Source organism: Plutella xylostella, chromosome Z (assembly GCF_932276165.1).
Source record: "Plutella xylostella chromosome Z, ilPluXylo3.1, whole genome shotgun sequence".
NCBI classification, from domain to species: domain Eukaryota; kingdom Metazoa; phylum Arthropoda; class Insecta; order Lepidoptera; family Plutellidae; genus Plutella; species Plutella xylostella.
In genome coordinates, this window is record NC_064012.1 from 3,170,175 (window position 1) to 3,184,190 (window position 14,016).

General features: G+C 42.1%; 1 protein-coding gene across 1 annotated transcript in view; it reads left to right on the plus strand.

The window, feature by feature from the left end:
* Window positions 1-445: 445 nt before the first annotated feature.
* Window positions 446-14,016, plus strand: part of LOC105392046 (laminin subunit gamma-1) — a 28,472-nt gene continuing 14,901 nt past the window's right edge. The window contains exons 1-14 of the mRNA XM_038121927.2: window positions 446-628; window positions 4,536-4,654; window positions 5,670-5,818; window positions 6,085-6,202; window positions 6,705-6,888; window positions 7,880-8,085; window positions 8,461-8,564; window positions 10,044-10,229; window positions 10,709-10,934; window positions 11,248-11,462; window positions 11,634-11,848; window positions 12,041-12,404; window positions 12,635-12,820; window positions 13,015-13,212. Of these exons, the coding sequence (XP_037977855.2) occupies window positions 497-628; window positions 4,536-4,654; window positions 5,670-5,818; window positions 6,085-6,202; window positions 6,705-6,888; window positions 7,880-8,085; window positions 8,461-8,564; window positions 10,044-10,229; window positions 10,709-10,934; window positions 11,248-11,462; window positions 11,634-11,848; window positions 12,041-12,404; window positions 12,635-12,820; window positions 13,015-13,212 (2,602 nt within the window). The 5' untranslated portion in view covers window positions 446-496. The remainder of the gene's footprint in view (window positions 629-4,535; window positions 4,655-5,669; window positions 5,819-6,084; window positions 6,203-6,704; window positions 6,889-7,879; window positions 8,086-8,460; window positions 8,565-10,043; window positions 10,230-10,708; window positions 10,935-11,247; window positions 11,463-11,633; window positions 11,849-12,040; window positions 12,405-12,634; window positions 12,821-13,014; window positions 13,213-14,016) is intronic.

Here is a 14,016-nt window from a genome sequence, read left to right on the forward strand (position 1 = left end):
TTTAACTGTAAATTATATTTGCTGCTACGGAACCCTTTGTGCGCGAGCCCGACTCGCACTTGGCCGGTTTTTTTTGATGCAAGAGGATTGTAATTGTAATTATAAAGTTTAACTTAGGACAACGTACATTTTTACTGAAATGCAGTGTAAATTCTGCCTATTGTAACAAATTTTTACAAAAATATTTAGAAATCCATGTAATTACTTAAGTACTTAATAAAAATATAATTATATCTATCATTATGCTCTCTAAGTAGGAAAATAGGTAAACTTTTAATTTAGCACAGTTCACGGAAATCGTATATTTTCTCGTATTATTAAATTAACAAAAACAACTTACCAAACATCTCGTGCCCTAACTAAAAAAACACCCCAAAAGCATCCTGACCATCCCGGCCTAACTCCACATCTGTCGCCATTTAATCTTTGCCGCGGAGTTTCGTGCGCGCCGCGCTGTCAGTGTATAGACGGCGCGGAGCTGAGCGCGCGTCCCGACATGGCCCGACCCGCGGCGCTCACGCTGAGCCTGCTCATCATCAGCGCCACCCACGCCCAGGACTACTACAAGACGCCCAGAATAGGCCCCTCCAAGCTCGCGTCCTGCTACACCAACGACGGACAACCACAGGTAAAGTTGGACAGCTTTTTTAATCACCCGACTTGCCTTTCTCAGAAGCGGCCGGTTCAGATTTTGAGTCGACGCGCGCGACATGTAATGTTTTTGGTTTGTTGTTTCTGTGTGGTCTTGTAATTGGGTGAGAGTCGTTGAACTGTGTTCGGTGCACACTTTGCTTTCATTGATAAGGTGGGATGACACTATGTGAACTTAACAGATTTCTGAAAGTAGGTAATAATGTAGTAGGTAATTTCCTAAATTTCATTCTTCATTAAATAGGTTAGTAGTAAATAGGTACTATAACCATAAGTTCATACGCAATAGTACATACATACCCATTTATAATGGGTATAGCTTATTGCAACAAGCTAAAGCTTTACCATCGAACTTTCTAACTCACGCGCATGTGAGAGAACTTTGAAGCTGTAGATTTAGGTATTTAGGTTTTCCCTTGATCAATACAATAAAAGTATACACTAAAAGAGTAGTTGCCATGCTATGAGGATCTAAATTCTGTTTAGTCCGTATTAAAGAGAATAAAAAATACATATATTTTATTTACTTTTAATACCACTTTACACTTGGATAAAGTGCATCACTTGGTTTGGTGGTGGAAGCCGGTGACATCATACCTTCTAACATTTTTTTAGAAGTCGTGAAGTCTCATTATTATTCATACTTATACATATTATTTAGTATTCATAATAATTTATATACTTAAATATCAATTTTATCTTCTTTACAAAGCGGACTTTAAAAGCTTATTCTAGATTTGAAGCTCATATCTGCTAGAAATACCCCCTTATCTATTAAATAGGCACAGTACGTATACAAGTAGTTCTACCTATAATTTATGAATGAACTAGATTGCAAACTATGTTAACTCCAGGATCAGGCTGATGTTATAGTTATGTTACTGCCTGTAAACTTTTATAAATTAATTATTAATTATAGTAAGTAGGTACTTCCATAATTAACAAAAACGTAATTTAATTTGCCAAAGTTTATAACAATAATCACTTGTTACAAGAGAGCGGATGTATAGTGATAAGAGAATTCCGTTCAGTGCTTGATAACGACAAGTATCTCCCAATACATATTATATACTTATGTACTACATAGGCTCCAGTTAACGAACTCACAAACGGTTGTATATATATACTTATTTACCTAAAACTCGAGATGGACCAACTAAGCTTGAGAGATAAGAAGCTAGATATGACCAGTGTATAACTGACCTAATCGACGAAAAAGTACACTGGCTGAAGAGTCTAAAACGAGAAGTGCTGGGGATGGGACCAATTTTGATGGCATTTTTAGATCAAGTTAAGGCTGTCCCCAGTGGGTCCACTGTTCACTAAACCATTCATGCCACTGGAACGACGACCAAATACATGACTGTAGTGTGTAGTGGATGGGTTAGGCCGAGTACACAGAGTTATATGTAGAGCTCGTTGGGAGAAGGATGTGCCCATGATCAGCTAATCAAATCCAAGAACTTCGTATGGTTTCCAAGGTGATCCCCTAGTGATCTTTGCTATCTTTAAATTTAAGCTGTAGACAATACTACACTGGTAAAATTTATATCACCCATGACATAATATTATCTTCTTCTTCTTCCTTGCCTTATCCTTATTTAGGGTCGGCTTTGTTGGTCATGTCACGCCATTTTACCCTATCCTCTGTCATATCCTCATTCACTCCACACTCTCTCATATTTTCTTTCACGCAATCAAGCCACGTCTTTCTTGGTCTTCCTCTCTTGCGCCTTCCTTCGGGTCTCATTTCCAACACTTTCTTTGTTACATAATCATCTTCTCTTCTCATGACATGCCCAAAACAAGAAAGACGATGGCTTTTCATCTTCTCCACTATAGGAGCCACTTTCATACTTCCCCTTATATACTCATTTCGTATTCTATCTTTTCTTGTAACACCACACATCCATCTCAACATTCGCATCTCTGTCACATGCATCCTTTTCTCATCGCATACTTTGGTTGCCCAGCACTCAGCCCCATACAACATCACCGGCCTTATGACGCTTTTATATATTTTGCCTTTGATCTTAATTGGCATCTTGCGATCACACGTCGTGCCGGTGAGTTGTTTCCATTTCATCCATCCTGCATTCATTCGTCTCGTCACATCCCTGTCAATACTTCCATCACTCTGTAGAAGGGAGCCGAGGTATCGGAAATCCTCACCTACTGCCAGTGGCGAGGCACCCAGAGATATCGACGCAGCTGAAGTAGGCCCTCCGAATTGACAGAACATATATTCTGTTTTGGTCCTACTCAGTCTCAATCCCACACTCTCTAGGGTATCTCGCCACTGGTTCAGTTGCACCTGTAATTCATCTCCACTCTCATCGACAAGCACGATGTCGTCTGCAAAGAGCATGCACCAGGGCGCCTCCTTCTGAATTGCCGATGTTAATGCATCCATTACCAATAAAAATAGGTATGGACTCAGGGATGAACCCTGGTGCACGCCTACTCGGACCTCGAACCTGTCGGTGACCCCGACTGCGGTGCGGACCTGTGTGTTGGCACCTGCGTACATGTCCTGAACAATACTTATGTACTTTACGGGTACACCCTTGTTCTGCAAGCACCGCCACAACAGGTCTCTCGGGACTCGATCGTAAGCCTTCTCAAGGTCAATGAACACCATATGCAGGTTTCTTTGTACAGCTCGAAACTTTTCCATCAATTGTCTCACTGCGAATATGGCGTCCGTTGTACTCCTTCCAGGCATGAAGCCAAACTGGTTTGCCGATACTGTCGACTCCCTCCTAATCCTACTTTCGATAACCTTCTCATACAATTCCATCGTGTGTGCCATCAACTTAATTACATGACATAATATTATATACATCTGTTATTTATCCAGTACCTATATTAAACGGAGTTCTCAACTACGGACATCCCACACCCTTGGTAAAGCTACCAAGCAACGCACCGTTCTCGATAATAGGCTCACCTAAGTACTCATAAACATTCTGCTAGAGAAAAGGACACAAGTTAGATCAAAAGCTTCAGAAAAAAATATATACAAAATAAATATGTGTGTGTGTGTATGTATATCCCGCGGGCAATGGCCGACCATTGCACGGGTATATTTAGAACGCCTATTTTGGCGGCAAAAACCACTAGCATCTGGGGCTCTATGGGACTACTACTACGTTGTACACAAATAGACAGAACTTATGTTTTGCTGCGTTTATGTTAACTAACGCATTCTTAGGGCGTCTTGCACAACAAAGTTAATTAAAATTAAATAGTTTTTCTCTTGCTCTGACCTTAAGCCTAGTAGGAAAACCTAATTAAATAACTGACGTTTTTATTTTATCACCAGACATGCATGAAAGTGGCTTAGAAAATAAATATTGTTATGGAAATTACATAACTATCTACATTGAAAATTATGTATTGTTGGACCTGACTATTGGTACTAAGGAAGTAAGGATACTTCATTTGTAGGTATACGGGGACAGTTGTATGTTTTCGATCGATACTTTTAACACCTTAACACGCAGGTCTGCAACTATTCCTGAAAGCTTAGGCATTTTGCACACAAATCAAAAGGTTTAATAAAATTTGACATACAGGGTGTTGCAAAACTTCTTGCAACACCCTGTATATACCTCGCCAGACTAGGTATGGCAAACAATCGCATGTCATTATTTTCTGCTTTTACTGTGCCGAAAATAAACAGCCCATACCTACTTAACCACTTAGATTAGACCTTTAGTGCCAATTTCTGCAAAGTGGGTTAGGTTACGTTCTGTCAAGGATTTAATATGGAGATGACGTTAATTTGTTCAACCTTTCCCTGGTTACGATCTAACCGCCTATGGAGAAATTGGAGCTTAATCTAGCTTACCTTAAGACTAATAAACACTTCCCTTCACCAGCGATGCATCCCGGAGTTCGAGAACGCGGCCTACATGGTGCAGATGGACGTGACCAACACCTGCGCCGACAGTGGGGAGACCATGTACTGCATCCAGACGTCTGCCGGCACCTCCACCAGGTAGCAACCCATATAGCAAGATTGAAGTTAGGAGAGACCTGGCTTTGACCAAAATGGTATTTATGGTGTTTAGAGGATGGTTGTGCAATCCCACTGTGCTGGAGAGCATCGGGCTCGCGGTGCCGGCGGGCGGGCGCGGGCTGCGGCGGCGCGCGGGCCGGCTGCTCGCGGTGCCCACCGCCCGCACCAACCTGCTACATGACGCTCCACTCACTAGGGCTATTAGGCTAATCAACAAGGCATCTGAGAGGACTGACATTCTCACATGTTCTTTGGGTGAGTTCGCAAAGGTTATGTTTCATATGTTATGTGTTGATTAGTTTATTGTTTTTTTTATTTTTAGTTATTTGTGTCTTTTTAAGAAAGTTTTTTGTTGTGTTTGTTATTTTTCTTTATTATTGTGTTAGGTTTATCCTGTAAGATAATATAAGTAGTTAATAAATAAATAAATAAAAATAAATAAATAAATATTGGACTCTAATCCGCTAAGTTATGGTATATTATGGACGTGACCAACACCTGCGCCGACAGCGGGGAGACCAAGTACTGCATCCAGACGTCTGCCGGCACCTCCACCAGGTACCGACTGGGAAGCGAATAAGTCTTTCAATGTATAATATCATCATCAGCCTTTTATCGCCAACGTTTGGGTATAGGCCTTCTAATCTTAATCTTCCAGTCCAGAGCCGCTCTGGTCCACTGGATCCCCGCAACCCTGCAGATGTCATCGGACCATCAAGCAGGTGGTCTATGTATAATATACATAATAATAAAAAAAAACATAACATCTCTATCGGAAGGGCTAATACGGAGCGCAATTATTAAGACGTGACAAAAGTTTTACATCGCGTAGCCTCAAGAGCGAGCACGACGAAGAACTTTTGTCATATCTTAAATGCACCCCGTGCAAGCCCTTCTAAAGCGACCTCTACCATATCATGAGGCGAGCGCGAATACATTTTTTACAGTCACTGGTATTTGCTAAAGGAAATAATACCATAACCTCCCTTCCCAGGTCATGTGACATCTGCCAGCCGAACCAGTTCTCCAGCTACTTCCTGACGGACCTCCATCACGAGCAGGAGGACCAGACCTGGTGGCAGTCCGAGACCATGAAGGAGGGCATCCAGTACCCCAACCAGGTCAATCTGACGCTGCACTTAGGTGAGGATTTATGAAAAGCTAGACTTACTGGATTGTTAGTTTTGAAACTACAAACTGCTGAGGTATAGAGCTTAGAAGATTTAAAATCCATTACGAAAGCTATGTACTTATAGTAATATGTAAGTACCTACCTACATAATGTCCTGTAACCTACAGCAATTCGCTCCTCAATCCAAATTCTCGTTCGAGGAGAAAGTATAAAGAAAATCATGAAAATATAAGCTCACCTAGCATTTGAAATAACATAAGTGGTATATTTTCAACAGGTAAGGCCTACGACATCACGTATGTCCGTCTGGTGTTCTACTCGCCGCGTCCGCAGAGTTTTGCCATCTACAAGAAGACCAGCGAGGATTCAGACTGGGAACCATTCCAATATTTCAGGTGGGTCTTTGGAAAGATTTTCAACTCATAAAGTCATTGCAGACAGCGCTTTTTTATGTAAAATTCTCAGTCAAAGCATAAATCTTGTTAGTGGGAGGTAGATCTTGGGTGGATGAATGTAGGTAGTTTTAGAACGTGGTTCTCTCTGGGTGGATGTCCCGAGGGTAAGTAACTCAGACCTCTAAGCCCATCAAGTAGCGGTGATACTTTACTTGGACACTATTCTACTTAATTATTCACCAAACGTAAAATCCTGGACCAAGTTGCAGATAATTTGTACACTACATAAAATCAGATTATAAGCTGCCTACCATCAGCACATAGAGAAGGTTGCTCTGTAGAACAAAAAAAAAATATCAGTGGACTCCCATGAACTCATGCCATATACTTGATTTTCTCAAGAACAAGAAACCTTTTCAGACAGAAGCCGGAAGAAGCTAGTCAACACTAGTAACAGCAAAGCGTTTTTTGCAAATAAATCTGAATCTGAATTTACCCTCAGTGCCTCCTGTCGAGACACGTACGGCGTGACGGAGCAGCGGGCGGCGGAGCTCGGGGCCGAGACCAGGGCCCTCTGCACCAGCGAGTACTCGGACATATCCCCGCTGTCTGGAGGCAACGTGCTGTTCTCTACTCTGGAGGGACGCCCCTCGGCGTACACCTTCGATAATAGTCCGGAACTGCAGGTGAGCTGATGGATGGTTGGTGTTTGGTGCAGGTACTATTCAGCTTAAATTCCGTTTTTAACCGACTTCAAAAAAAGGAGGAGGTTCTCAATTCGTCGGGATCTTTTTTTTTTTACGTCTTCTGAAGCTGCTGTGCCTATTTATGACATTGGTATTGTATAAGTCGATGGATCTAATATGGAATATGTCATGAATATTTTTGTCTAAAACCGTTAAACTCAAAAATAAATCACCGTTAGCTGTAAAAAATACAGTGGGTGCAGTTGTAGCTGTTGTAGCGATGGACGCAATGTGATGTTAGTTTTAGGTACCACCCTTACTTAATTATTATTAAAGTTAAAAAAACAGATGCAATCGACGGATCGATTATCTTGAAATATACAAATACTTAACTATACATAACAAACAACAGTTATTCAGTAAGAGTTTCAGCAAATAATACCTATACATAAGAAATCATGACTCATGTAACCTTTCCTCCCGGTCCGTTCCTCCAGCCGTAAAATTTAACGGTTGCGTTTATGTTTTACGATTTGGCTAAACTTTGCCGGTGACGGGCAGTAAAGTTTAGTGATGTTGCCACACCGGGGAAGTCTGCTTTCAGTTCTATTATAAGACTGTGTTCAGGAAATCCTAGAGCTATACCTAATGATGTAGCTAGTTACAAACTGCGCTGAAGCTGTGTTATAGGTAGTCCTATGTAATTTAGCTTCCTTATTATCAACATCATCAAAAATACATATCAATTAGGCCTTTGCCTTCCTCATATTATCTAATACACTCACGAGCAAAGAAAAAGTTCCATCTGCCATTGACGTTTCGTATGTCATTGGAAAGCTATGGATAGCATCCAGTTGCTTACTTTGCGAGAGGCCTACGTCCAGCAGTGGACTGCTATAGGCTGATGATGATGTTACTGGAACTTTGTCATTGCTCCCGAGCGTGCAACAGCTATCACTTCTTCGGCTCTCCATCCCCCCAACTCTTGCAGGAATGGGTGACAGCGACGGATCTGCGCATCTCGCTCGACCGGCTCAACACGTTCGGAGACGAGATCTTCGGGGACGTGCAGGTGCTGCAGTCGTACTGGTACGCCATTGCTGACGTGGCCGTCGGGGCGAGGTGCAAGTGCAATGGACATGCGTCTGTGTGTGACACTCAGGAGGCCGCTGATGGGTCGAGGAGCCGCGCTTGCAGGTCGGTGTTGTGTTATTTTTGTTGTATAGGAATAAAAGATTGAATCAATGGACAGATAATTAAACTTCTGTATTGAGAGATAACTTGTTGAAAGGCGTCTCAGCTTGATACACGAATATTGGCTATCAGAGTTTCAACTTATCACCCTTTGTAAGTTCTATGAATACGTGGAAGCCTACAGTGTAAACCACCACGTTTTCGTGAATTTACCTTGATGATGCAATGATGCAAATGAGTACGCCGAAATATGACATGAATATCTTATACGTGTCGCTTCCTTGGCTTGAATGGTTGTATCTAACTTTATTTCCCTTACAGTTAACCTACGCCTTTGGACATAAACAACAAAGCCTAAAGTCTACATAAATATTGCAGATGTGAGCACAACACGGCGGGTCGCGAGTGCGAGCGCTGTCTGGACTTCTACAACGATGCGCCGTGGGGGCGCGCCTCCCCGACTAATGTACACGAATGCAAAGGTAAACACGACATATTTGTTACAATTTTAACGTTATAGGAATAGAAGAAGGAAATATAATTTAGAGCTGAGCGTAGCAATGAACGGATAAGGTCTTGTCATTTTATTCAAGCACACGTGGGTTCAAACTCTGCAAGGCGGAGTATATTCTGATACCATGAAACCCAGGCAAGTACATGAATTATACCCTATCACATGCTCGTACGGTGAAGGAAAACATCGTGAGGTAGCCTACACTGCACATCTAGTTTTCTACCCAAAGTGCATTGTAGATGCTTAACTTTTTTACTACGAGTAGGTATAAGTAAACTGTGTCCTATCGTAATGACTCTACTATAATATACCTGCTAATCATTGAGCCACGCGATTTCAATCATATTGTAAATTTTCATATTTCTGTATAAAATATTATTAAAAGGCGACTTTATTCATAATCATAACTAACAGCTGCGCCTTTAATCTAAAGCGAATTAAAAACCTAAATGTAATTCACTGTTTGACCGTACAATACTCACCAAGTTTTGGTGAGATAGAACACCAAATTAGGATGCTGTGCGAGTGAACTTTGTATAGTTATCGATAGTATAATGAAGATAATAAGTCGTGTCGAAATTGATGATGACGCAATGCTTCGACCGGCCAAAGAACCGCTATCAGTTGTGTTTCGGTTCATAGATTACTCTATTACATTACAATTCTATTTTGTGATATGTACTTTTATAGCTAGGTACAAATTTTAAGTCATTTTGTACAGTTGAGGATTTTTTTTGTGATCATAATGATTTGATAAACAGTCCTACGATACACCTCTGTGTAGTTGTATGGGTCTTACCGACATAGTGTGCATAGTTGTTTAGTCCATCCATTCATTCCAGATTAGTATGTATAGGGACTAAAGGGAGTTAGGGAGGTACCTACCTGTTTTTTTTGAAATGGCTTATTGTTCCTGACTTAAATTTAAATCTTTGTAAATGAAGAATGGCTTTAGTTCAGTCTTCCCATTGTGCTTTCTATAGCTGTACTTACATTATTTTATTTATTGTTGGAACTAACATCTTGTTGCTGTGCTGTTTTTATGTTTTGTTTGACCATTGATAGCATATGCTAACTTTTATTGTAAGTTTGAGTAGTAGATATAGCTACGCTGCGAATTGTTAAATTTTGAACTTTGTATAAATATGCGAATGCGTATCTATTTGTTATAATACTTGTTCTATAACACCTACCTACCTACGTTTGTTATATTTTATCCGGGTGTGTTAAAAAGTCCCCATAAATAGTTTTTGAAAACTGTTGATAGATTGTGAGTAGTTACTGTTACTTCCAAATTAATATTGATGATATAAGATTTAAATATATCTAATAGACTAACGGCTGGCGTCATTTTTATTATAAATGTATCAACAACAACAACATCCAATCACTATAAAGCCACCACTCATTAGCACCTTGTCACACTAACCCTTCCCTTCCTCCGCAGCGTGCAACTGCAACGGTTTCTCCAACAAGTGTTACTTCGACAAAGAGCTATACGAGCGGACGGGCCACGGAGGCCATTGCATCGAGTGCGCCGAGAACCGGGACGGGGCCAACTGCGAGAGATGTCGAGAGAACTACTTCCAGGCGGCCGGCGACGTGTGTCTGCCGTGCAACTGCAACTCTGTCGGTGAGTTAGGAACTTACGAGGAACGAATAGATACAGTCCATTGTCAGGTATCGTTCCACTACCTGAACTGCTGAGCCTAAGGGCGTGGCAGGAAGTCACATGTAACAATTGGCCCGCAGTAACTCTTCTAGGTATTTCTTGTTAGTATATCGGTGACTAGTTCACTGTCAGTTATGATTCAATAACCTGAACTGCGAGGCCTAAGGTCTCCTGCAAGGAGTCGCGGGTAACAATCTGTCCACAGTACCGCTTCTTATTAGCGTGTCAATGACAAACAGGAATCACTAGAGACCATCTAGCGGCTGTCACCGTGGTAAAAGGATTCGACAGTCAGATAAGCGATAATCGCTGACAGTCCAGGGTACGCTCAACGTGTAAAAAAGGAGCAGGTGATACCTACGTCTCTTGTAGAAGCTCATTTCGTGCACCAGTAATATTGATCATAATTGTATTTTTATAAATGTAACCTTGCAATTCAGGTTCCCGCAGCCTGCAATGCAACTCGGAAGGCAAGTGCCAGTGCAAGCCCGGCGTGACGGGGGACAAGTGCGACGTGTGCGAGCCGAACCACTACGAGTTCACCACTCAGGGCTGCAAGCCTTGTGGGTGCAACGAGTCAGGGTCGTACGGGAACACGCCCCGGTGCGACCCGGTGTCTGGAGTCTGCATGTGCAAGCAGAACGTGGAAGGAAGGCGCTGTAGAGAGTGAGTCTAAGAAAATAGTTTTCAAAATAAGTTTGCGATTGGTATATTGTACTACATAGGTATAGTATAGTAGCCAAAGATAATAAATGTATTGAGCTCAACGCAGCGGAGGTAGATAAAGTGCTTCTTATTAGATTCTTAGGTAGAATATTGTGTAGATAAGTATAGAAGCTTAGCTTTCAGCCCGAGCGAGAGGTGCGGAGTTCGATTGGAAGTAGTGACCATCTTTGACCATTGGTTAGGATATAGAAAGAGGCTTTCCATCAACAAAATAAAAATAACTAATAATTAACCATCGCGTTCTCTCACTCAGATGCAAACCTGGCTTCTTCAACTTGGACCTGACGAACGACTTCGGGTGCACCCCCTGTTTCTGCTTCGGCCACTCCTCGGAGTGTGACTCGGCGCCCAAGTACCAGGCTGCTCTCATCAGTGCTCACTTCATCCGGGACAGCGAGAAGTGGAAGGCAGAGGACGACCACAGGAGCATAGTGCCGCTGCAGTTCAATGCTAACACGCAGAATATTGGTGAGATTACGATAAGTTGAAATAATAAGGTTAATTAAAAACACTTCGTTCAAAAAAATATTGGTTACGATTTTGTGTCATCAACTTATCTCCTGATAACACCTGATGTGTAACGTTTTTTTGTCTAGCGGCGACTACAAACAAGTTATTTATTCTCAAAATCATTTCCAGCCGTGTCTGCCAAGAACTCTGAAGTGGTCTACTTCTCGGCACCACCACAGTTCCTTGGAGACCAGCGAGCGTCATACAACCACGACTTGAAGTTCACTCTGCGGCTGGGTGAAGACAGAGGTTATCCATCTTCCCAAGATATCATCCTGGAAGGAGCCAAGACTTCCATTTCTATGAACATCTACGGTCAAAATAATCCAGAGCCAACTGATCAGGTACCAATACCTATATTGTGTAAGAAGCAACAAAAATATTTCTCTCTATTTTATGTACATTCTGTCAATAATCTAAGCCTATGATAGCCCAAAATAGAGTACACATTACACTTTACACTTGTACACCAAGAAATAATGAACAATTATAAATAAGTAAGTACGAGTACTTAACCCTTATTTTTATCCTTATAGCCTCAAGAATACACGTTCCGTCTCCACGAAGATTCTCGCTACGGCTGGACGCCCACCCTCTCAACGTTCGAGTTCATGTCTGTATTGCAAAATATCACCGCCATTAAAGTCAGAGGAACCTACAACCGAGCTGGTGTCGGCTACTTGATGAACTTCAAGTTGGAGACCGCCAAAGAAGGCAGGGAGAAGGGTTCCGGGCCAGCTAACTGGGTGGAGAAATGTTCGTGCCCGAAAGCCTATGTCGGGGATTATTGTGAGGAGTGTGCCCCAGGGTACAGGCACTCGCCAGCCAATGGAGGCCCGTACTCTAGGTGTATTCCTTGCGACTGCAATGGACACGCGCATATCTGTGACACTTCTACTGGTAAGTGGTACTCTACTGGTAATAAGTGACATAAGAGGGCAACTTTCCAGAAGGAAAACTTTGCAAAAATACTTATCGGTTGGTATACATAATATATCATGGAAATTTCTACTCTATTGCTATGAAGTTAATGTATACTGCCATTTTATCACCTTAAACGCTAATGCCTGCCCGCAGATAGACGACTCCTTTATCTTCTACCGTCTCTAAACCCCTGCCACCTCTATCAGGTTTCTGTATCTGCAAACACAACACGACGGGAAGCAACTGCGAGCTCTGTGCCAAGGGCTACTACGGCAACGCCATCGCCGGGACTCCGGAAGACTGCAAGCCCTGTCCGTGTCCCAAGGACAGTGGCTGCATCCAGCTCATGGACGGTGGCATCGTCTGCACTGATTGCCCGAATGGGTATGCTGGTAAGATTTGAAAGTTATCTTACATGTTCTAGGTTTAGTTGGACTCCCAAACGAGCAACTTACAAATATTTTATTGGTTCCCAATTTTAATGTCACTTCAATTCTTATGTAATAGATAGGCGGATGAAACAGCACAGAGCAGTCTCCCCAATTAACTCATTACAGCATCTCCTCAAATCCATTAACTTCCACAGGACCAAAATGTGAAGTATGCGCGGATGGCCACTTCGGGGACCCGTTGGGCCAGTTCGGGCCTGGCCAGGAGTGCCAGGAGTGTCAGTGCAACGGGAACGTGGACCTGAATGCTGTGGGCAACTGCAACCGCACCACCGGAGAGTGTTTGAAGTGCATCTACAACACTGCTGGCGACCATTGTGACAAGTGCTTGAGCGGTTAGTATATTGGATTCGAGGTTTGTGAAGGTGTGTGTGTGTGGTGAAGCGACCCACTTGGACTTGCGAAAAATTTAGTATTGGAGCAGTGTGCTAGCAAAAACAGTTCAGAGGTAAAAAGCCATAGTAGGAGCAGAAAGATAGTTGCAGCTTTGACAAGAAAGGTCTCTTTAGCTATTGTAAAGAAGACCAAAAATATCATGATCAACGGTTTATGGCATCGTTGCCATAAAGCGTTGAGGGGAGAAAATAAATTGTAGAGTCAATTTAGATTTTAAAATTACGTAATAAAATCTTATTAAAATAATAATATTAGCTCCATCTAATTAAAAGAGCTTGTATTTCATGAAACAAAAGTCTATTTCAGGCTTCTATCGAATAGGTAGTCAAAGCTTGTATTGCCGGTATCTACAGGGTGAGTTTGTTTACGAAGATAGAAGTTCCGTCGGGTAAACATAGATGGCAGAATCGCCATCTATTGTGAGAGTTAATAACTACTCGGAATCGAGGTCTCCTGAAATCTGTGCGTTGCAAATACCTTATAAAAGGTGGTGCTTAAGCTTATAAAATGGAGACTGGAAGAATTTTATTCAGAAATACTTTCACTTTTCTGCGTAATATGATGGGGGCGTGGTAGCTCAGTCGGATAAGCGCCCGCCCCTCCTCACGCAAGAGATGCGGGTTCGAATCCCGGCACTGACATGTACCAATGTCAAAAAAAGGAGGAGGTTTTCAATTCGTCGGGATCTTTTTTATACAGGGTGTTGCAAAATTGGTATACTAAGCCGAAACCTACATGTGCAG